Here is a 23,642-nt window from a genome sequence, read left to right as displayed (position 1 = left end):
GAAGTCCCATCACAGAAAATCACTCCAACAATAAGCTTGCTCACTCAAAGTGCAGGACCAGCAGTCAAGGGTAGTAGTTGTAACACAGGGCATTGAACCTGCAGACGCTGTTTCCATCCCTGTGTTAATCAATCACTGTTTAATCTTAAGCAAGCTACATTACCTTCCTGTTGTCAGGTTATGAGCTTCTGCTTATGTAAACCACAATCTCTGTTCAAGGCTGTAAGCTTGGCTTTATTTTAACATCAACTTTAGTAGCTTCTTAAATGCAACAGAAGTATACTGGTTTACATATGATAGGGTTATACTATCAATAACACTGCAAAAAAAACAAAACACCCACCTAAATTGATGAGTATAGCCTAATAAAAAAAGCAAGGAGTAAACAAAATCAATAGAATATAAAAGGTATCATATAATAAGTGCAATATCTTTCATTGCCTCGATATTTCAAGTGACTAGGCACTGTGGTTATAATCACACACCTTAAAGTTGTGCTTCAACGGCAGATTCCCCAAAATCAAAACGGCAAGATCTGTAAATTGTGGCATGTACTCTGTGCTGATTCGAATTTTCAGATTCTGCATTGTTTTCACCTTTACCCTTTGTGATCTACTGGTTCAGTCTGATATGTCAAGTACAAGATATGAGCTCGACCACATGTGTGAGTAACTACCCAGGTGGACAATGATCAGTACAATGATCAAGTTCTGTTGATTTGTTTTCACCCTGCTGTTTTTGATAGGTTTTATATATAAGTAGGTTCAGCATAAGGTACTGAAATGTCCATAAACTAGGAGCATGGTTTTGATACACACAAGTCCAATAGTGGTTCAGATCATTTATCTTTAGCATGCATACACACACAGGTCAAACTTCTGTAGGTTGGAATATCCAGTTGCTTGTAATGGTTCACTTCAGTAAGCACATATACAAATCCTTTCAACCTCAAGTTTCATAGGTCCCCCATATCTGGGTTCTTCAGCATAGCTCAGCAGTCCTCAGGTTGCTGGGAGGAGCAGCATAAAGTTCAGTCCAAGCTCTCTTACTTTGCCGGAGCCTGAATCTACCAGAGCCACCTTTGTGGCTCAGAAGCAGGGCACCAACCTCCCATATAAGCAAGCCCCCCCCCGAATCTTGACCTTACACCTGTGCTGAAATTTATATTGTCAGCTAAGTTATTGATGAACAGCCAAATAAACCCTGACTTTCTGAAGGCACATGCTTCTGACCTACAGAAGGTGGAAAGAAACAGGTTACTATACTTCATTGAAAGCATAAGTTGGACTCATCCCTTAAAAAGCATGACCCGGTCATTGCCTATGGATGACATGACAGTGAAAGATGTGCCTGAGATAATCTCCCACATAGCTGCGAGTCTGAACTATGCTTCTAATGAATCCTAATGCATTGCTTGCAGCTCTTTACAGGCTTTTGAGCCATTAAGAAGGTAGGCTCTTTGGAGCAAGAAGTTAAGCATGTGAATGTTCTTATTAGTGTGGTGGATGTTTCTCAGTGTGGTTTGCCTCTCAATGACTGTCTTCTGCTTTCTCTTGGCAGGTACCTTGGCCTCCAGCTGGGTTATAAAGTCATTGGTATTCTTCTGCTAGCCCTAATCGGCTGGAAGGTGAAGAAAAGCAAAGAATACAATGTACAAGAAAAAGCTGCTGGGCTGGTCTAGCTCTCCCTCCTTACCAGACTCTCTGACCTTCCTCTCCCGACCAACGCTTCTCTACTAACAAAACCTTACCTTTGTCCGGTTCTTTCCATATGGGCCGATTCTGGAAAGGTCAACCATGGCTGGAGCTTGGAGTAAATAATCCGTTCTCTGAATCAGCTGCAACAAAAAGAGACTGTCCAGGGACTTCCTCACACCCTTTAAGGAGAAGGAAGCAGAATCGCCCTGGGGTGGCCTCCTCAAGTGCACGTGATGACCCAAACAAGTCATTCTGTGTTAATATAAAAACAGAGAAAATGGAAACATTTCCTTCCTTCTACAAGCAAGGCCTAATCATAGACAGTGATTGGGAAATGCCAGTGTTACTGTGGTTCTCCTCCCCCCAACATTGGCAAAAAAAAAGGCATTTACAGAAATGAGAAGACATAGACCTTAGAAAGTTAGGGGAGGGAGAGCATCCTCTGTTTCTCGACAAATCCGCCTAGCCTCAGGGGACGTGATGTGTTCCTCTCACCTCCAAGACGCCTGAAAGGCTGGATATTTGTGTCCAGTCCAGCAAACATTAAGGACTAGTTGCAGATAAGAACATATTGGTAAGACTGATTTTCCATTGACGGAGTGTGAGATATTCATTAGCTAATGTTATGCTGTGTATAAGGTATAAAGAGAGAATGCTGATGTGTGTGTGCAGTATGTATGGATGGGCCTGAGAATGTCTGCCTTATTATCAATTCAGAGGGTCGAGACATTTATTTCAAAGCAAGCTTCCTGCTGAACATGCTGGTTTTGTGGCATTTATTAAGGGGACCAAATTTTAAATTACAGCTTGCATGTAGCGGACTGTAATAATAAAAAAGCAGGTGTTTTGCTGTCAGCATAAAGACATCCATACGGGTAAGATATTTGTTTAGACAGCGTGTAAACCTGCAGCTGATCCACAGGGTCACTGCTGCTCTCTAAGTTTCAGTGAAGTCAGCTGTGCATTTCCACACAGTTTCATTAGATTATATGGAACATAGAAAGAAATTGTCTCTCTATAATGTCCCTTTCCTCCCATTTTTGTTTTTTTAAAGAAAAGGCAGAGGCAGGGCCCAATGGAGCACCAAAAAGAAGTGGTTCCCCCTGCCCAAAAGTTTCGGTTTTTTTTTTTTTTAGTCCAGCACAGCTCCTGCACTCCCTGCCATCAGATATTTTTACAAACTACCAATAGTAGTGTCAGAGGGCCCAAAATCAGATCTGCAGTATATTGTTGGGGGTGCTTTTTCTCATCACTTTAAAAATATGTTTTAAACTTTATTTTATGAAAACTGCCTTTGCTTTATTCTCCTTGGATCCTGTTTTACCTTTTCTTAAAACAAATGGGGGCATATATAGAGGAAAGGGGCACTATATTATTGAGCCACTTTTAAATGTGGCTTGTTATTCAGCTAAGGAAAAGAGTCTGCCGGCTTGGCCAGGAAATAGTAGACTCCAAGGAGTCATTAGCTCCTGTCCTTTAGCATAAGGCTACTGGGTACATTCATCTTGTGTCTATAGCAGTGGTTCCACCACCCATCTCATCAATGGATGAGATGAAGTACAGTCAGTAACTGCTTCTGCTGCTATCAACCCCCAAGCATGTTTCTATTAGCATGAGCACCATTGCTTCTAAAGGAGACCTGCTGGGATCTAGGACAAGATGCCCAGCCCCATAGACCCTTTCACCAAGGCAGTTTATCTGCTACAGAACCTGGGCGAGAGATTCCTTTGACGGGTTCTGCAAGGGCTCTGATTTGCTGCCATGCAATGCAGAGCTGCAAATGATACTTGCAGGAGCTGACATCAGACAATATGGTGGTCTTTGTTGAATGATCTTCCCGGAGGTAAAAATTCTGAACATTTCTAATCCAGTTCTGCTTTCCAGTAATTAAAAAAAAAAAGAACTTATTTAAGCAGTGAGCAGCAGATATGAGCTAGAAGTTAGTGCAGCCGTAGACTGGTTCCCTCAAGGTCTTTGCATTAGTAGCTTTTATCACTGGAAAGATTCTGTTAACGCCTGCAACAGAAGAGTGCTGACGAGTATTAGTCTGCAAGCTTCTTGGCAATAATAAACCCTCTCCCACAGCCAGAAACAGCATCAGCTGCTGAAAAATGAGGGTCTATAATATTATTCACAGCTGTTACAATCCACCTAAGCAGAAGGGATGCGGAAGGGAGAAAAAGTATGCAACTGTGCTTTGGGATCTGGTCTGTCCCTGGAAGCAAGTCATCTTCCATCCACGTCACCTAAATTGCCTTTTTCTTCTCAGCCTCTGCATGAATGGGTGGTAAAAAAAAAAAAAAAAAAAAGAAGAGGCTTAGTTAACTCTGAAGGAATTTTGAACTGTCGCTCTTCATCCTCTCTCCTGCTTTGTACCAGGGCATTGTGAGAAAGAATGTGATATTGATTTTTAAGTTAACACTAAGTATATTTTGAAGAATGTAATTAATTTGTTTTTCATGACATATAAACTTTTATATTTAAGGCTTCTAGACTCTTTATTTCACCTTTCTCTATGGATGCCATTGGCTAGATATTGTCTCTCTATGCATGCCAATTCAAGACTAACTTGGTATCAATTATTCTTTGTAACTCTCTCACACTCAAGTGCTCCTATAGGGGGCAATATTCTAAGGTTTTCATGCAAATAAATGTATTTTGAAAATTGTCCCCTCCAACCATATGTGGGTAAAATGTGTGCGCTATCTCCCCCCATAAATAAAGGGGCAGGGGAGTAAAAGTACACAGATTTCAAAATGAAATGTCCCTGCACACTTTCATGCATATACATTGCACCTTCTTTCATACCATGCAGAGTATGCTTAGTATGCAGGCGGTGCAGATTTTCAAAGGGAAACTCCCTGAGGTCCAACTTCCCCAGGTTTTGGGGCCATCCAATTTCCCCACACCACTTGATAGTAGTGGCATCAGTGCTGTAACATACTAAGCCCCCTCATGCTCACTCCAACACATCTGCAGGGAAGGACACAAAGGCACTGGACAAGTTGTGGGAAAAGGTTTTCAAGTGCTCAGATTGTGGCTCGCCAGCTGTACAGGGTGCAGCAACTGCACGAATGCACGCAAAAGCTAAAGTGACTGACAGATTTGACAGACCCAAATCAAGTGCATTTCCACCAGGCAGTGGAGGATGTTGATGAATGTGAGACGCACCTTATCCATTCTGCTTATAAAGCTTTTAATACTGCAATCTGTTCTTCAGCCACTTCTACAAGTGACCAACCTGTCTTCAAACAAGAGGATTATGTGATTTTCTTATAGATATGCCTTGGGTGTGCTGCCACTGCATTGGGAAGGCTCCTAGCATTGAGGGCCTTGCGAAAGCCCCCGGTGCCAACAGTATATGTGGGCCCTGCTCCTGGGTCCCACTGCTTAAGTCACATTCTGTCCTGTGGCTGAATCACAGGCAGGAATTAAAGTCAAATAAAAGGGAAAATAAGTAAATAAAATTAATTAAGGCTCAATTTCAGGAGAAATCTTTTAAAGGGGCCTCCACAAATGTTCAAAGCTCCAATTGAATCTCAGCCATTTTGGCAATAGTGTTAAAATGCTTAAAGTCTCTATAAAATTAATAAAATATAGGACACATGTGAGAGGACCCTATAAACATCTAATCTGACACCAAAAAAGGATCTTTAAAGTTGTATTTTTATTTAAATTAATTATGTTTTCAAAAGAGGGAAAATAGGCTTAAAAATAATTTAAATTGCTCAAAAATCTGTAAACAAAGGTTGGGAACATTATAAGCTTACATATAAGTGGGTAAACTGAGTTTTGTTTCTTTTAAAAATCAGAGGAAGGGGGAATCCAAGATGGCGCCCTGAGAGGGAGTGAATTCGTATCGCTCCGGACCCACGATTTAAATTAAGTTAATAACGCTGTTTCCTCAAGTTTGATGCCGCACAAACGGAAAGGCAGGATTCGGGTCTTCCCACCCGACCCTGATAATGCTGCCGGTCAGCGACTAATAACCGAATTCTCCCTCCAAACGCCGCAATTGAGGGCTGCAGTCCCCGTTGGAGAGCAGGCAGGAGGAGAGTCGTACTCACCAGGGGAGATATCTTTGAGCCCTCCAGACCTCAGGACGCCGGTTAGAGCCTTGCCCCCGCCCGTCGGCAGAGGAGCTGAGTCGCAGACTGATGAGGTCATCGGGCATGCTCAGCTGGGTGGTTCAGACGCCGACCGAACGGCTGGAGAGGCAGGAGAAACCCTGGAACTTCGCGGGACCGAGGAATTGAGTAGAGGAGTGGAGGAGGCCGCTGAAGGACCCAGAACAACGGGAGAAGCGAGCGGTCCCGATAGAACCGGGGTAAGAACCCTCTCCCAGCAATTTAACAAACCGGCGGTTATTACCCTGGATAACATCTGGGAACTAATGGTGAAAATGTCTACCAAACTAGATAACCAGACCTTGAAACTGGACGAGATTGCGGTTAAGGTTGGTGTACTCGAACAGGACACTAAGCAAAAATTTTTGGAGCAAGATAATTCTATAAAGAAAATTAATGACGATATAAAAAACCTCCAGTCTATTAATGTGACAATGGTCTCAGAAAGGATTTCATCTTTGAGAAGAATCGAATCAATTGAGAATTATATGAGACACTTAAATTTGAGACTGTTGAATTTTCCTATAATTGCAGGGGAAATACCCTTATTAACCTTTAAAAAATTTGCAATGGAGGTTTTGAAGATTCCTCAGAGTGAGATACCAGCAACTAAAAAGCTTTTTTTCCTTCCTAAGAGAAGCAGCACGCCGATAACTTTTCCCCATCAAGAGTCGGAATTTCATAATCTGACTGATTACTTAGAAAACTCAAATGTTGAAATTATTGACCGTGCGGTGCTCTTTGTGACCTTTTTTGAAGAAACAGCTGTATCTTTGATAATGAGGAATTATTTTAAAAATATAAATGTTTCCTTTTGTGGAGGCCTTGTTCGGGTATTTCCCGACTTAGCCAAATCTACGCAGCAGCGTAGAAAAGAATTTCTACTTATGAGATCTGAGACCATAGCAGCTGGGGGTAGTTTTAAATTACGCTACCCCTGCAAATGCATAATACAACTGGCCAGTAATACATATATTTTCTTTTTACCAGTCCAGCTGAAGGATTTCTTATCTGGTAGGAGACCACCTGAGGAGTTGTAATGAGGTCGATGTGTAAAGGCGGTAGTTACAGGGCTAGTAATTTGTAATTGTTTCTTTTGATTACTCCTCGTAAATTAGTTTCCTTTCCCCCCCTCAAAAAATTTCCTATGTAATAAGAAAACGATATTTGTTAATAAGAAATTTTGATTTTGTTTCTGATGTTAAGGGCAGGAAAGGCCCACTATTAATTATATAATTTCTGTATTTTCCGATACAATGATCTATTGTATATTTTTTGAAAACTTGAGAAATAAAAAATTAAAAAAAAAAAAAATCAGAGGAAATGGATTTAGAATTCTCTCATTTTTGTCACTAAAAGTGAGATTAAATTGGGTCAAAACATCTGGGACTTCATAAATCCTCTTAAAATTGTTTAACAATTTCTTATAGAAAAATCACTTTAAAGTGTAAATTTTTTGTCAATTTTAACTCCAAACCAGTTAAAATTTTGGATCCAGCCTGGGATTTTCATTTCACTGATATGTGCACAAGTTTGCAGCTCTTGGAAGTATTCCAAGCTGTCACAGTATGCTAATTAGGTCATTTCTATGGAAATGTAGCCACTCATGCAGGCTAACATGTAAGAGGGCAAGTGTAGGAATATTGTACAGTAAAACGTTAATCCCTTTAAGTTTTTAAAACTTTTCTGTAGCTTAAAAATAATAGTTACTTTTTCAGAGGTTTATTATTTAAAAAAAAAAGGGGAGATGAAGTAGTTATCCCACTTTAAAAGCCACGTTAACACATTGTCTGCACTACTTTTACCTATGACATCAGCAAGGGGAAGGATTCACAATTGGAATCACCTCGGGTACAGTTTGAAGCTCTGAGGAGAAAGAAAGCACAGCTCAGAGCAGGAGTTTGTTTGTTTTTTTACAGAAGCTGTTAAAGCACCAAAAACATTGTATTAAAGACACTGAAGGAAGTTATAGGCACACTGGTGTGTATTTATTTTTGGATTCTTATATACCGACATTCTTGTATGATATACAAATCATATTTGTAGTAAATAAAGTTGATAAGCTTATACTGGAAAAAGATTGTCCAGGTAAGAGACAAAACAGATAAAGATAAATTTTGACTGCATTGTTTACTGGGCCTTTTATCAGGAAATAAAAGAAAAAAAAAAAAGAAAGGTGTGAAAGGATTTTTAATTTCTGAAAGAGTGAAATATAGCACCTGTGCACATAACAGTAATGGGCTGACAAGTACAACTTCAGGAGGTAGACCTATTTCACAATATGATTGGCTTATTTCACCAAAGGTGAGATAAAACATCTGGGTAAGTCTTGCAACAAATTGTCCAACATTATAATATGATTTCTTAGCAAAAAGGATTGTGAGTGAGAGTTAAATCTCCCGATTATTATAAGTTCTGAAAAAGCCCAATGTGACACTGAAAAATTTAAAAGTCAGTGTCAGTGGAAAAAGGGGCTTTAACAAGTGATAAATGCTTATTCTAAGTGGAGCAGAGGGAGAAGTGATTCTATTTACTGTATATAGAAGAAACAACATTGTGCTGAGAATCTTAACTTGCAAAGCAAGGATGACACTAATACCCATAGTGAAAGGGAGCAGGAGCAATTAACTGTGACAAGTTTCAGCAGTGACACTGTGAGCCACAGTTACAATATAGACAGAGTTGTATTTCCTGACAGAAACAATCTGAGCAACTGAAGAGAGAAAAAATTGACTGAATGCCTGAGTTAGCATTAGCATTCAACTCCATTGTCATCCCAGGGGCATTTTTAATTAACCTTTTATTTTCTGGAACTCAGTACCACAAACCGGAGAGACAACACATCGGATACTCTCTAGTTTCCACTACTGGAAGACTTGATTGCATTACCTTAGCTAGGTATCCTGTTTTTTTTATTTATTTAAAGTACAGCTTAAGATAAAATCAGAAAATAATCACAATAAGAAGAGGTCCTCCTGGGTTATCCTGAATCAGCTGAAGAACTGCAAGTGCCTCTTAGTTACTCAAGCTGCGAACCCAAACAGCTACCCCTACTGCCGAGCCCGAGATGCCGTGAGAGGATGACGAACCAATTGCACCCCAAACATCTATGCCAAGTACTCAAGTTGCTTGTCTACATTTCCAGAGAAGTGTACACTGCATAAAGCACTGATAGTAAAGTCCAGCTAGACTAACATAAAGTTATATCTACATTCCCTTCCTAATAATTCCTAACACTCTGTTTGCTTTTTTGACTGCTGCAGCACACTGAGCCGATGATTTTAAAGTATTATCCACTATGATGCCTAGATCTTTTTCCTGGGTGGTACCTCCTAATATGAACCTAACATCGTGTAACTACAGCAAGGGTTATTTTTCCCTATGTGCAACACCTTGCACTTGTCCACATTAAATTTCATCTGCCATTTGGATGCCCAATCTTCCAGTCTTGCAAGGTCTTCCTGTAATGTATCACAATCCGCTTGTGATTTAATTATTCTTAATAATTTTGTATCATCCGCAAATTTGATAACTTCACTCATCGTATTCCTTTCCAGATCATTTATATATATATTGAAAAGCACCGGTCCAAGTACAAATCCCTGAGGCACTCCACTGTTTACCCTTTTCCACTGAGAAAATTGACCATTTAATCCTACTTTCTGTTTCCTGTCTTTTAACCAGTTTGTAATCCATGAAAGGATCGCCTCCTATCCCATGACTTTTTAGTTTTCTTAGAAGCCTCTCATGAGGGACTTTGTCAAATGCCTTCTGAAAATCAAAATACACTATATCTACTGGTTCACCTTTATCCACATATTTATTAACCCCTTCAAAAAAATGAAGCAGATTTGTTAGGCAAGACTTCCCTTGGGTAAATCCATGTTGACTGTGTTCCATTTAACCATGTCTTTCTATATGCTCTACGATTTTCATCTTTGGAATAGTTTCCACTATTTTTCCCGGCACTGAAGTCAGGCTCACTGGTCTATAGTTACCCGGATCGCCCCTGGAGCCTTTTTTAAATATTGGGGTTACATTGGCCACCCTCCAGTCTTCAGCTACAATGGATGATTTTAATGATAGGTTACAAATTTTAACTAAAAGATCAGAAATGTCATTTTTTAGTTCCTTCAGAACCCTAGGATGCATACCATCCGGTCCAGGTGATTTGCTACTCTTTAGTTTGTCAATCTGGCCTACTACATCTTCCAGGTTCACAGTGATTTCATTCAGTTCATCTGACTCATCACCCCTGAAAACCATCTCCGGAACTGGTATCTCCCCAACTTCCTCATTAGTAAGCACGGAAGCAAAGAATTCATTTAGTCTTTCTGCAATGGCCTTATCTTCCCTAAGAGCCCCTTTAACCCCTCTGTCATCTAATGGTCCAACCGACACCCTCACAGGTTTCTTGCTTCGGATATATTTTAAAAAGATTTTATTATGAGTTTTTGCCTCTATGGCCGACTTAAATTCAAATTCTCTCTTCGCCATAACTTTCAAACTGGCACGCAGGCACACGGCCGTTTTATAACATATGCGTGCATGTTATGAAATAGCCTGGCCTCATGCACATGTATGTCAAATTTTAAGTGGGCGCATACCTGTGCATGCAAATCGCACTTCTACCACGTAAATCAGGGGATTTTTAAAGGTGCGTGCGCCAACACCACTAACAGTTTTACCAGTTCATCCCCAGTTCACCCAATTAAGAGAGAAGTCCTCCAAAACTGCCTAGTTTAATAGCCTTCACTCTCACTAGTTAGCCCCAACCCTTAAAACCTCACAGACTGCCTAGTTTTCTTTATTTTTTAACTTACATGTCATCCATTGCAGAAATAAAGTTACATGGCAGAGGAGCTTGGCATGTGCCAGGTGGCGTAAGTATTTACGAGCACATCCCCGTTTCATGCCCACAAACGACAACACCCCACCCTTTTTGAAATCCTTGGAGATGTGCGCGCTGCAGGAGATGTGCGCGTATCCGAACTTTAAAAATCCACTTAGTGTGCACAAGCCTGACTTATTCATGCATCCACTAATTCATGCATGTGCTGGGCTCTTAAAATTCACCTTTCAATTGTTCATTTATAAAGACAAGAACTGGTAAAATATTTATCTGACATTTATCTCTCATAGGACACAAAACCAGTTTTGTTTGTTTTCTCAAACTAGAAAAATAGGAAAAGACCTCTTATTAGAAGATAAAGCTTATATAAATATCTACTGTCTTGTTTTGATATACCAATTTATTACAAGCTTAACAGTATTGATTCTTTCATGAGAATACATTTCCCAGCTTTGGAAGTGTTCTAATTAATCTTTGTGATTCCATCTGATTTTACTCTTTTATTTTTGGGTTCTGCCTTCCCTCTTTATCACTGGGAAACATACTGGGTGGGTTCCAGACCCCTGTTTCCATTACAAGTGTTGTGATTCTGCTTGTCCTGCAGCCTCCCAACCACCAGAGGTCCTCCAGGAGCTGCTCCTACTCTCATACCAGCAATAGTCTTGATGACCTCATGACTCGGCAGGGCCTCTTCTATTTCACCCTTCCTCTATCTAGACTCAGAGCCTTGTCATTGACTCTGCTTGGCTCCTTGCTTGGCCCCTCATCTCTGAATACCTTGTGGCTCTTCGTAGCCTTCTGCCTTGTGACTTTCCAAAGCCTTCCTGTTTCCAAGCTTGCTCTGTGGCTTCCCTAAGCCTTTCTATCTCGAGCTTGCCCTCTGGCTCCCCAGCCTTATAGCTCGAGCTTGCCCTCTGGCTCCCCAGCCTTCTCTCGAGCTTGCCCTCTGGCTCCCCAGCCTTATAGCTCGAGCTTGCCCTCTGGCTCCCCAGCCTTCTGTCTCAAGCTTGCCCTCTGGCTCCCCAGCCTTCTGTCTAAGGCTTGCTCTCTGGCTTCCCTAATCCTTTGTCTAAAGCTTGCCCTCTGGCTCCCCAGCCTTCTCTCGAGCTTGCCATCTGGCTCCCCAGCCTTCTGTGTAAGGCTTGCTCTCTGGCTTCCCTAATCCTTTGTCTAAAGCTTGCCCTCTGGCTCTCTAGCCTTCTGTCCCAAGCTTGCCAGTATCAGTAACCTCTGTCTTGTTCTACTGTTCCACCCCTGACATTGGTTCCTGCTTGAGCTCCAAACCCACCAGATGTCAGCCTTCAGCCCTGCAGCCTGCCTCTTCAGTCCTATCTGACATCTGTCTCCAGCCCTGCAGCCTGCATCCCAGGCCTGTTCAGCTTCATCTGAGTTTGTTCCTCTCCACTCCGGATTCCAGCCCAACATTAGCCTTAGGTCTCAGCTCAGAACTCAAGGGCTCAATCTGCAGGGAAGGTGGCTGGTATAGCTCAAAGTTCCCCTAGCCTAGTCTGCCCCTGGAGCCCTAGACTGTTCCCGTGGGGGTTCCCTATCCAAGCTGGGACCCAACCTTAACAACAGGAAACCCAGTTAGAAGAATTTTCTTTTCTACTTCTCCCCTTTTGGTATTGACATCCATACCTGGGAACTTTTGACATCCAATCACCCTGAGATTACCATGGATGGGGGGGGGGGCAACTGCACAGTGGGACCGGATGCGCACAAATTTGCTCTCATAAACACTCTTACATGTTCACACTTACTTTCACTGCTCATTCTCTCACATGTCCATTTACACCTTTACTTCTGCCATCTCCCACCAACACACACACACTCACGTCTCTCCCTCTTCCATACACACACGCCCACTCACTTTCACACCCATGCTCACCTGCACTCAGCTCTCTCCTACTCACCTACTTACACTCTCAGATCTCTTCTTCCTACACAAATACACACTCACTCTCTCTCACAGACCTGCTCATTCATTCTCTCTCCCCCCCCTTTCAAAACACACTAGCAACAGCAGCCTCTAACTTGGGCTCCTGGAGCAGCAGCAGCCTCTTCCCTCTCCTCCTGTGCTGCGGAAGTGGACGCTGCCTGTTTCTTACTCCTCGTTTCATGCACGGACAGGAAATCACAATGTCGATTGGCCAAGGCAAACAGGATGGGGCGGGCAAGTGGCTGGATACAGGAAACAGGCTGTGCAGGAGCAGGCGGTGTCACGAGGAAGCGAAGTTAAGAGTTAAAAAGGTCCGGGGATGGTAGAAATCACTGTCGAGTTCCTCCGTTTTCAGCCGTGCAAGACCAGTGATGTTCCTTTCTTCTTTCCGGGTCCTAGCAGATTGGTTTTGCTGCAGCACCCGGAGATTTCTGGTATTGGCCTGGAGACCCGGTAATTCTTTTACAATTCTGGAGTCTCCGGGCCAGATCCGGAGAGTTCCCAGGTCTGCTGACATCTAGTGATTCCTCTGAAACCATCAGATACATCACTTGTGCCACTGTAGGGGGAAGCTCACTGCCACAAGAGGGGTGAGGGTTGGATGCAGAATTAGGAACAGCTGAAAACAAAAGAGCCCCAACAGCAGCAAGAATGTTTTTCATAGACTGTCCAGGTCCCAGGAACACCCGTATGTTTAATTTCAGCTTTTCAATTTCAATTGCAGTAAAGGGCTCTGCTGCCATCTGGTGGCAGCTTCCTGTCTGATTATTTTTCCATTTCAGCGTGGCACTTCTTATGCGATGTATAGACGCTTCAGCCAGAGTTGGTCAGAGTCCCTTTGAAGCTCTTCTGTTTTCATAAAAATGAAAAGGTAACTTCAGCATAGAAACATAAAGGGGCCGATGCAATAAGACGCATGATAAACGGGTGCTCATATTGCGCACCCATTTTCCAAACGCGCACTCAGCCCCGTCTCCTGGGCACCCAATGCAATATGTAAATGAGCTGCTGCATTAAAAAGGACATGCTAGGGAACAATTATGTGTTCCTAATGCTCAAATGCATCAGGCACCCAAGAGACCTGACTGTGCACCCACAATTGCAACAGGCGCTCAATACAAGCATCCATTTTATCCCACCTCAGTTAATTTTGCCCAGTATACACACACAATATACATGCCTGGAACATGTATATTGTGTGTTCAGAATTTTTTTTGTTTTTAGATCAGGGTGTTACATTATTTCTTTAATCTTGAACACCGCAAGCAGTAGATCTAAGTATCGCAATGATACTTAGAAGTTGGAACCACTCAGAACAGTATTTTGGCATTTCTCATGAACCCTTGACTGGCAGAATGACAACACCAGCTCTGGGGCTGGAGTTAAATTTTCCGTGTTAAAAAATATGCCTTGGGTGCCTGGTGATTTACTGCATCATGGGGAAATAGTGAATAGCCTCATCTACATGAAATTTACAAGGGATGAGCCCTATCGGCCATGCAGTTGTTTGGGTGTGCGTTTTGGATGTGCTAATTTCCTTATTGCATCGGGTGCTAGTCTAGTATGTCCAAAACATGTGTCCAACCCAGGGGCGGATTCCGGGTAAAGATCATCCCGGGGATTTTCCACCCAGGCCGGCCCAGGAGATACCCCGTGGTCTGCCGAGTGTGGTTCTGTCGCGGCCGCGCTTGGCAGACCACGTGACCAGAGCGACCGGCCCACCGGGGGATGCCCAATCCCCCGATAGGCCAATCCGCCCCTGGTCCAACCATGCGTTAACTTGTGCGCTAGGCTGGGCGCAGATTATTGCATCAGCCTGTCGGGCAGAAAAGGACTTCTTGATCCAACATGCCTGCTGTTTACAGTGCTGTCACAGGTCTTATATGATCTGCAGTCACTTGTTCTGACACTGGGTCCCTAAAGGGTCAACATGCAAAAATGCTGTCCAGCTAAAACCAAGAAAATCTTACCATTTTGAAATTTTCCCCCTACCCAAATACATTTTTTGCAGACAACTCTACACAAAAAACTCTCCTAAATCTCTCTCATACAAAATTTGTGTGAGTAGATTTAGCTGGATATTCAGCGGCAGTTATCAGAATAAAGATAACTGGGTAAATTACTCTAGGATTGCCAGAGGATGTGGTTAGTGCAGTTAATATAGCTGTGTTTAAAAAAGGATTGGATAAGTTCTTGGAGGAGAATTCCATTACTTGCTATTAATTAAGTCGACTTAGATAATAACCACCGCTATTACTAGCAACGGTAACATGGAATAGACTTAGTTTTTGGGTACTTGCCAGATTCTTATGGCCTGGATTGGCCTCTGTTGGAAACAGGATGCTGGGCTTGATGGACCCTTGGTCTGGCCCAGTATGGCATGTTCTTATGTTTAGTCACTGCGCATTTTAAATATTAGCTTCCTAGCTGCTTTCCATTGTGAGAGGTAGAACTTGCAGCACTGAAGCAGCATGGAAGATAAGGGCTGGACGGGAAAAGCGTCAGGGAGCTGTTTTGAAAGCTCCTGATGCTGCAGAAGGGGCTGGTGGAGGTAAAAGGAAGCAGTAGGGAGCTCTTGCTGCCAGCTCCCACTGCAGAGTGGGTGCATGACAGTGACATCATTGGCCACTGTGCCCCCAAAAGTGGGACATGGGTGCTGGCACTGCAGTCACTGCTTGTGTCAGGAGGAGAGCCAACAGTATAATAAACAGTGGATATCCCTAGACTCTTGCTGAAAAAAATATAGAAATAAAGCCCAGACGGGTATTTGTAAGCCAGATCCCACACTATAATGTGCCCCACCAGAAACATATTCAGGATGCACAGATGGATCCCTGTTGAAAGGGAAACAGTTGAGATAGTAAGACTTACCAAAGCAGACCATACAGAGGCAGGTTTGTGCTTTCTGTTGTTGCATATGGCTCTGACATCTGTGAAGAAAACATGGAAAGACACCAGAAGGTTATGTTCTGCCTCCACAGTGTTATGTATATTTTCTGTATTATGCTGCCACCTTGCATCATCTTATGCAAGGTGGCAGCATAAGATTCCCCTCTTCCATGCCCCTCATATGGCCACCCTATCAGTCCTTACCCTCTTCCTTCTGAACGCACAATCCATCACAAAAAAAATCCCCATCCTAAATGACCTCTTTTTCGATCTAAGGCCAGACCTCCTATGTATCACTGAATCATGGCTCAAGAACTCAGATACTCCACTCATTAACCAACTTAAAACAAACAATTACAACATCTTCTCCATACCAAGACCCCAAAAAATAAAGGAGGCGGCCTACTGTTCCTGGCAGCCAAAAAACTTAAATTCAGCACCCTTGTTATGCTCCTGCCCGCAAGAAGAGTGGGCAGGCTCTTACCTTCACAGCCAGTCGGGCTGCTGAGGCTGCTGCTTCTCTTTCTCCCTGAATCAGCTGGGGCTGTCCCCGCAACTCTTGCCATGCGGTCGGCTCCTCTGTTCCTGCCTTCCCCCGACGTGCTGCTGCGATCCCGGGCCCTTCAGTCAGCAGGCCGTCTCTGCCGGTGCCTGCTCAGCCCGGGTCCTTGCCTGGCTGGGAAGCCGTCCCTGCCAGTGCCTGCAGCCTGCTACAGCTCTCTACTCTGCCTGCAGTCTTACCTCTCCTCCTGGGGCTGTCTTCACGGCATGGAGCCGTTCCTTCAGTCAGCCCTTCTCCTGCTTCAGTCCTTACAGCTCTCTGTTCTCTCTGCCGGTGCCTGCAGCCAGCCTTACCTCTCTCTGCTTCTTCCTGCTTTTGTCTTTGCAGCTGGGAGCTGACCTGCCTTCACCCAGCTCCAGCCCAGGGCTGCTCCACTGCTTCCTTGGCCTTCCACGTGGCTGAGGACGCCACCAGCTTCCAGCTCTTCTCTCCAGCTCCCTAGGGCGCGGGCGCGCGTCTCTCTGCTCCTCTTCAAGGGCCAGCCAAGTGTGGCCCCCTGCTGACCCCTCCCTGGGCGTTGTCCACCTCAGCCCTACTAAAGGGCTCAGCTTTCATTCTGTCTTTGCCTTCGCAAGGAGTTGGTCACTCCTGAGATCCTGCGCTCCAGGAAGTCGTCTGTGTTCCAGCACTTCTGCAAGGCCCCGTGTTTCATGTTCTCTGTCGGAGCTCCTTGTCCAGTTGTTCCAGTCCTGATGTTCCTCTCCTGATGTTTCCAGCCCAGATGATGCAAACCTTGTTCCTGTATTTGCCTGAAAGCTTACCTTGTTCTTGAATCTCCTGTAAGCTAGCACCTTGTTCCTGCATTGGTTAATGTCCTGGTACCTCGCGGCAAGCCATGTTGTGGTCCATGACCAGCCCTCGGGGCGGGCTGAGTAGGGCGCTTCGTGATGCAAGCCATGTACCTCGTTTCTGAATCTCTGAGAAGTATTTACCTTGTTCCTGAATCTCCTGAAAGCTAGCACTTCGTTCCTGTTTCTTCAAAATGTCCTGGTGCCTCGCGGCAAGCCATGTCGTGGTCCGTGACCAGCCCCACGGGGCGGGGCTGCGTAGGGCGCTTCGTGATGCAAGCCATGCACCTCGTTTCTAAGTCCGTGAGAATGCCTTACCTTGTTCCTGAACCTGCTGAAAGCCTGGTATCCAGCGGAAACCCCTGTCGTGGTCCGTGACCAGCCCCCACGGGCGGGCTGTGTAGGGCGCTTCATGTTGCCAGTCTCGTACCTCGCCCTTGAGTCTCCTGTATGCATCATACCTCGTTCCTGACTCCACGTCTCTTCGTCCAGTACCACGTTCCTGAGTCTACGTCTGCACTTCCATACCTCGTTCCTGAGTCTACGTCTGCACTTCCAGTACCACGTTCCTGAGTCTACGTCTGCACTTCCAGTACCATGTTCCTGAGTCTCGTCTGAATCTATGTTCCAGTCATCGCTGTCCTGGCCTCCATCCGGCCTGCCGCTTCGTGCCGTACCCTGCGGCAGGTCTGAAAGGGCTGGGAACGGTCGGAGGACTGTTCACAAGACCAACATTGCGTTGTTGGGACTTCCGAAGCGTGCAGGTCCGGAGGAGGGCCTGTCTTCCATGTCACTCCAGCCTTGCTCCCGTCCAGCCCATGCTCGGGCATGCCACGCCTCCCGCGGCACCTCTTCAGAGCCCTCTGGGGTCGAGCCGTGGCCCATGGACACACATCACCCAGGAGTGGGATCGCTCTCCTAGCGCTCCACAACAACCCTTCCCATCAACTCCCCTCTATCTATCGAAAGCAGTCTCTTCAAATCCAAAACTCTACAAATCCTGCTGATCTACACCCCCCCCCCCCCAAGGTGCTCTCAACAAAGATCCCTGTCTGCTCATCGAAACCATCTCATCTAGCATTAACACCAATCACCCCACCATCATCCTAGGAGACTTCAACCTCCACCTAGACAAATCTCCACTCTCCCCATCATGTGAGCTCCTCCTCAACTCGCTAACTGCCATGGACTTCAAACAAATAATAAACTCTCCCACACAAAAATCAGGCCACATCCTGGACCTGATATTCATTAACGACAAAGTAACACCCAGCTCCCCCCCTCCCCCACCACCACCACCGTCCCCTGGTCAGACCACATGTTAATAAAAAACAATCTCCAAGTGGACCACACACACGTCCACACTCACATAGACAAAAAGCGCATAGTTTTCACCAAACCCTGCTCCAGTGAGACCCTAGAAAAATTCTTACCGGATGCCCTAAAGCAACTGGATACATCTAATGCCATAAATGCAGTCAACTCATGGACCACAATCAACACGGAGACGGCGAAAAAGATATGCCCAACCATCAAAAAAGAAATTGGAACCACAGCAAAACACAAAGCACCCTGGTATAACCAGGATTTAAAAAACATAAAACCCCGGTTAAGACAAGCAGAAAAAGCTTGGAGAAATAACCCCATAAGCCAGTTACGTGACCGATACAGAACACTCCTATACATATACACAACAGACATCAACAAAGCCAAAAGTAATTTCTACACCCAAAGAATCCACAACTACCAATACAAGCCGAGAGCCCTATTCTAGTATGTTACTCAACTGACGCGACCCATTAACAATCCATCAAACAAGACTTCAACAATCTCAAGTCAAGAATTCGCACAATACCTCGTAGGCAAGACATCCACTCTAAGTCCTAAAAGCCCGTCGATCAACATTAATCCCACTGTGCAAATGCCCCTTACAGCACCAACATGGTCCCAGTTTGAGACAGTAGCCTCCACCGAGGTAGAAACCATTGTTCGGAAAGTCAACCCAGCATCACACCCACTCGACCCCATCCCAACGAAAACTCTCAAACTTATCTCTAACTGCCTAGCAAAACCCATCGCAGACATCACCAATCTCTCCCTTGAGCAAGGAGTACTCCCGGATTCCCTGAAATGCGCTGTGGTCAAACCTATCTTAAAGAAACCCCAACTGGACCCGACCATTCCTTCCAACTACTGGCCCATCTCGAACCTACCGTTCCTGGCGAAGATCATCGAGAAGACAGTCAACCACCAGCTATCAGAATTTCTGGAAAACAGAAATATACTGCCTCCCGCCCAACATGGCTTCAAAAAATCTCACAGCACCGAATCCCTACTACTCACCCTCACAGACACAATACTATGAGGATTCGATAATGGCACATCCTTCCTCCTAATTCTACTCGACATCTCTGCTGCATTTGACACTGTCAATCATAAGATCTTGCTTCACATGCTAAGAGAAGTAGGCATCAGAGGCACCATTCTCCAATGGTTTCAATCATTCCTCACCAACAGATCCTTTAAGGTAATCCACGAAGACACAACATCAGAAAAAATCCCCCTCTCACAGGGAGTCCCACAAAGCTCATCACTATCCCCTACCCTCTTCAACGTCTATATGCTGCCACTATGCAACTACTTAGACAAAACAGGGCTCACCTACTTCCTATACGCCGATGACGTACAGATCCTGCTCCCCATTAGAGACAACATCAACAATACTCTAAACTGATGGGAATCCTACCTGACAGAAATAACATCCATCCTCACCCAAATGGCACTAACGCTCAACCAGAACAAGACGGAAATTCTTCACCTCTCCAGAAAAACATCAACACCCAATTCTGACCCCACAACACTAGCCAAATACAACATGCTCACGACAGTTAGAGACCTTGGAGTCACCTTGGACAAGGAACTAAACTTCAAATTTCATATCAAGACACTGATAAAAGAAAGATTCTACAAACTTCAAGTCCTCAAGAAACTCCAACCCCTTCTTCACCCCCCAGACTACCGTACAGTTGTACAATCCCTCCTTTTCGCCAAGATAGATTATTGCAACGCCCTCCTAACTGGCCTCCCCGCAGCCACCCTCAAGCCCCTCCAGCAACTCCAAAACGCAGCTGCACGGTCTCTAACAAACAAAAAATGGATCACATCACACCCACACTCAAACAACTCCATTGGCTGCCCGTACCTTTCAGATCCCAATACAAAACTCTCATGCTCATACACAAAGCAATCCATAATGACAAAGCCAGTTGGCTACAGAAACCACTGACCCCTTACAACTCCACCAGAAATCTCCGCTCAACCAACACAGGCCTTCTCGCCACTCCCTTCATTAAGGAAGTGCATCGAGTCACCACAAGAGAACGCGCCGCATCCATAGCAAGCCCTCACCTTTGGAACAACCTTCCCCCCTCTCTCAGATCCGACCCCTCCACGCCCGCCTTCCAAAAAAACCTCAAAACCTGGCTCTTCCGGAAAGCATTCCCTCCAGATACATAATCTTTTGCCACTTCCCACCCTTTTCCCCAGTTAAATTACCCCACCCCCGCTCCCCTGGCCCCTGCCAACCCTCCTCCCGGCCACTGTACATAAGTTAAATCAGAACATATTTCTGTTGAAAGAATTATTTTAATATATTCTGTTAGTTATTTCGTTTAGCAAGTTATAAGTACCTAGTTAATCAGTTAACCTGTTACACTGTACCATGTCTTAACAAGGCTTGCCTTTAGACATCATGTTATATGTAAACCCATGTGATATGCCAAATAAGTAATTTTCTGGTTCAGTTACTGTTAAATGTAATAGGTTGTTGTATATGTAAACCGGAGTGAAGGCAGCTAGCTATACCTCGGTATAAAAAAAAACTCTTAAAAATAAATTGAATGTTGGTATAGAAAAACAATAAATAAATAAATAAAATAAAATATTGCTTAGTTTAGGGTTTCTGCAGAGTGGAGAGCTTCTTTTCCTGACTGGCTACTGTTGGTTGCTGTTTGAATATTTCTGAGCTGCCTCTTGGGTCTGTTCTTGTTTGCTGTCTCTCCCTCTCTATGCCTTTCTCCTCTTCCTATTTGTCCCTTGATCCACGGAATGTCTGGGACAGTTTTCTTTTCTGCAGAGACTTTCATTTGGAAGAAGGCTCTTACATAAGAACATAAGAAGTTGCCTTTCTGGGTCATACCGAGGGTCCATCAAACCCAGCATCCTGTTTCCAACAGTGGCCAATCCAGGCTACATGTACCTGGCAAATACCCAAACAATGCTAACAGCTTGTTCTCATCCTCTATTGGCTATGAGAAGCATCATCTTTTCACCTCGTATTTACCCACAGAGAAACTTGTTACAGCTGTATCAGTCTGATCAACCTATTAGGCTCCTCTTCAGATCTTATTATTTATTTTGAGTGTTGAATTGTTCTTCATTGAAATAAATTATTTTGGTAACCAAAAACTGAGTTTATCTAATATCTGCAGCTGGGGAAAAAGTTTAAATGACTGTCTAGGGGTTCAAGCTACACATCAAATATAAAAAATATAAACAAGCTATCAATCAGAGGATACAGCAGAGTTTTGACTAATGGGACCTTTCAGAAAAGTAAATTTTAAAGGATTCCCTTTGCCAATTTGGACATGGGCTGTGGTTGTTGTGTGCATTTTTCCTGGTTCTTTCAGCTGGGCAAAGTCAGCTAGGAAGCAAAGTTTCAAATCTGCAGTTAGCTCTGCTTCTCTCCCTCCCAACAGTGATTGCATCATTAGCCTGAGAGTAGTGCTGGGCTATTCAGAAGTGTAACTGATCCATCAGAGTTTATCACAAGATGGCATAAGTCTCCTATTTGGTAAACACAGTGCTCCGTGAAAACGCAAATGAGGCTGCTTCCACTAGGAAACATATCTTGACAACCAAAGCCTTAGAGAATAATGAATCAAGAAGGCTGGTTATCTAAAGAATATTAATAGAATATGGGAAGAATTACAGTCTGATAGACATCAGCTAGCTAGTGCTACAGGTATAGAAGAAATTCAACAAGCCATAGGCTAACTAAAGTGCAGCTGTAAATTCTATCAACTCCAGACAGACAGATTCCTCACATTCTTAACCAGAATCAATATACAGGGAAGCCTTAAGGAAAGAGACCTGCATAAGGACATTGATCTAGAATGTGATGATTTAGTACAAGGCACTTTTACACAAGCACAGCAAAGAACAGAGTTCAAGAGAAACTGCCTCCAATCACTTCAACATTTGCAAACGCTGCTCAAGGTTACTAAAATCAGTCCGTTCAAACCTGTCTTCAGCAAGAGATGTTGCTGCCAGGGCACACACACAATCAGAAATTGCATGAGCACATGCTTCTTTCAGTAAACAAGAACCTACTATAAAGCTAGTTACTGCTAGAATTGAAGAGGAAGAATGCACCACAGCAGCAGCCACGCACAAAAAAGCTGAGTTGGAGGCAGAAGAACAGAAAGCTGCCATTATCACTATTGCAGTAGCCACATGGAGGAAAGCTGAGCTAGATGCCAAGCTAGAAATGCTGCATCAAGAGAGGAAGGCTGCAGCTGCAGAAGCCTAAGCTAATAGTCTTGAAGCCACTGTGGGACAGGAAAGCAGGAAGATCCAGATTGATCAAGTTCTTTCAGAAGATCCTGTTCAGCATACCAGAGATTATGTCCTAGCCCTCACCTCTGAACATATCAGCTCACTCTCATACCCACAGCTAGGAGAGATAACAGATGCTGAGACAATGCAGCATGTCCATGAAGTAGACTGTACAACTAACAGAGATCAACTTGATGCACTCTTTACCATGGATGCTAATTACCACCACAGTGATCCACGTGCTTATATGCTTATGGATACACTATAACTGGCTTACAATCCAGGTATGTATGTGCAAAGAGACACTGTGCTTCAAGCTGCCATTCAGCATCCTATATAAATTGAATTCAAGACATGATTGAGAGTGTATCATCAGAAAAAACTAATGTCATATGTCTGCCACAGGAATCTAATGCATTTGATCAACCTCGCACTACCTCTGTTAGTGAAATGGCTAGAAAGTGAGTCCTCAGAATGTATGAAGATGTTAAGGTCAACGTACATCTACAATCCCTCAGCAGGTCTGGTGATGATTATGAAGAAGAACTGAGCAGTACTATGGCAGCCGTGAGGTAGATTGAAGATGCTCTCCTCAGAAAATAGAGAATTTTCCAAAAATCTCAAACAGAGACAACCATAAGCTACAAAAACTTGAAGATTTGCTTCTAGAACTGGAAGTGGCCAAAGCTGATCTATATCTCCCAGGCCTCAGATTTCTGGATACTGTTGGTGGAGTGAAGTCAATTGTGCAAAAACTGCTACACAGCCTCAAGAAATATGGGTTTCCCTAGGCTCAGAGTATAAGGTAGAGAATAACATTGCCTTTCCTCCATTCCCAGTTTTGATCAGGTTTATTCAGGACGAAGCAGTGACAAGATATGATCTCAATTTCAAGTTTGGCTCAGCACATGACACCTGGGATGTGACCAATGCAAACCACCCTCGAAATGGAAGATCAATTAAAAGGTATAACACGAAAAAACCCATATCTGTACACAAGACTGAGGTATCACCCTCTGTGGTTGTACCTCCTGCTCCCCTCTCCACCACAAATAGGAGAATAGATGTAAATGGTGGAATGAGTAGTGGTATATTATGTCATAGAACACACAAACACAACTTGTAAAAGCAAATACTCTGTTTACTAAATATTGTCAATATGGTAAAAATCA

The 23,642-nt window shown here is 43.9% G+C and overlaps 1 protein-coding gene across 2 annotated transcripts in view; it reads left to right on the top strand.

Annotated features, from left to right (window-relative positions):
• Positions 1–4,006, top strand: part of SLCO2A1 (solute carrier organic anion transporter family member 2A1) — a 127,673-nt gene extending 123,667 nt beyond the window's left edge. The window contains exon 14 of one of the 2 annotated variants that reach the window (XM_029615266.1): positions 1,561–4,006. In XM_029615266.1, coding sequence (XP_029471126.1) covers positions 1,561–1,681 — 121 coding nt within the window. In that variant the 3' untranslated portion in view covers positions 1,682–4,006. The remainder of the gene's footprint in view (positions 1–1,560) is intronic. The other variant, XM_029615267.1, reaches the window with a different exon arrangement.
• The last annotated feature ends 19,636 nt before the right edge of the window (positions 4,007–23,642 follow it).

This window comes from Rhinatrema bivittatum, chromosome 9, assembly GCF_901001135.1.
Source record: "Rhinatrema bivittatum chromosome 9, aRhiBiv1.1, whole genome shotgun sequence".
NCBI classification, from domain to species: domain Eukaryota; kingdom Metazoa; phylum Chordata; class Amphibia; order Gymnophiona; family Rhinatrematidae; genus Rhinatrema; species Rhinatrema bivittatum.
This window is presented reverse-complemented; position numbering and strand designations above follow the sequence as displayed.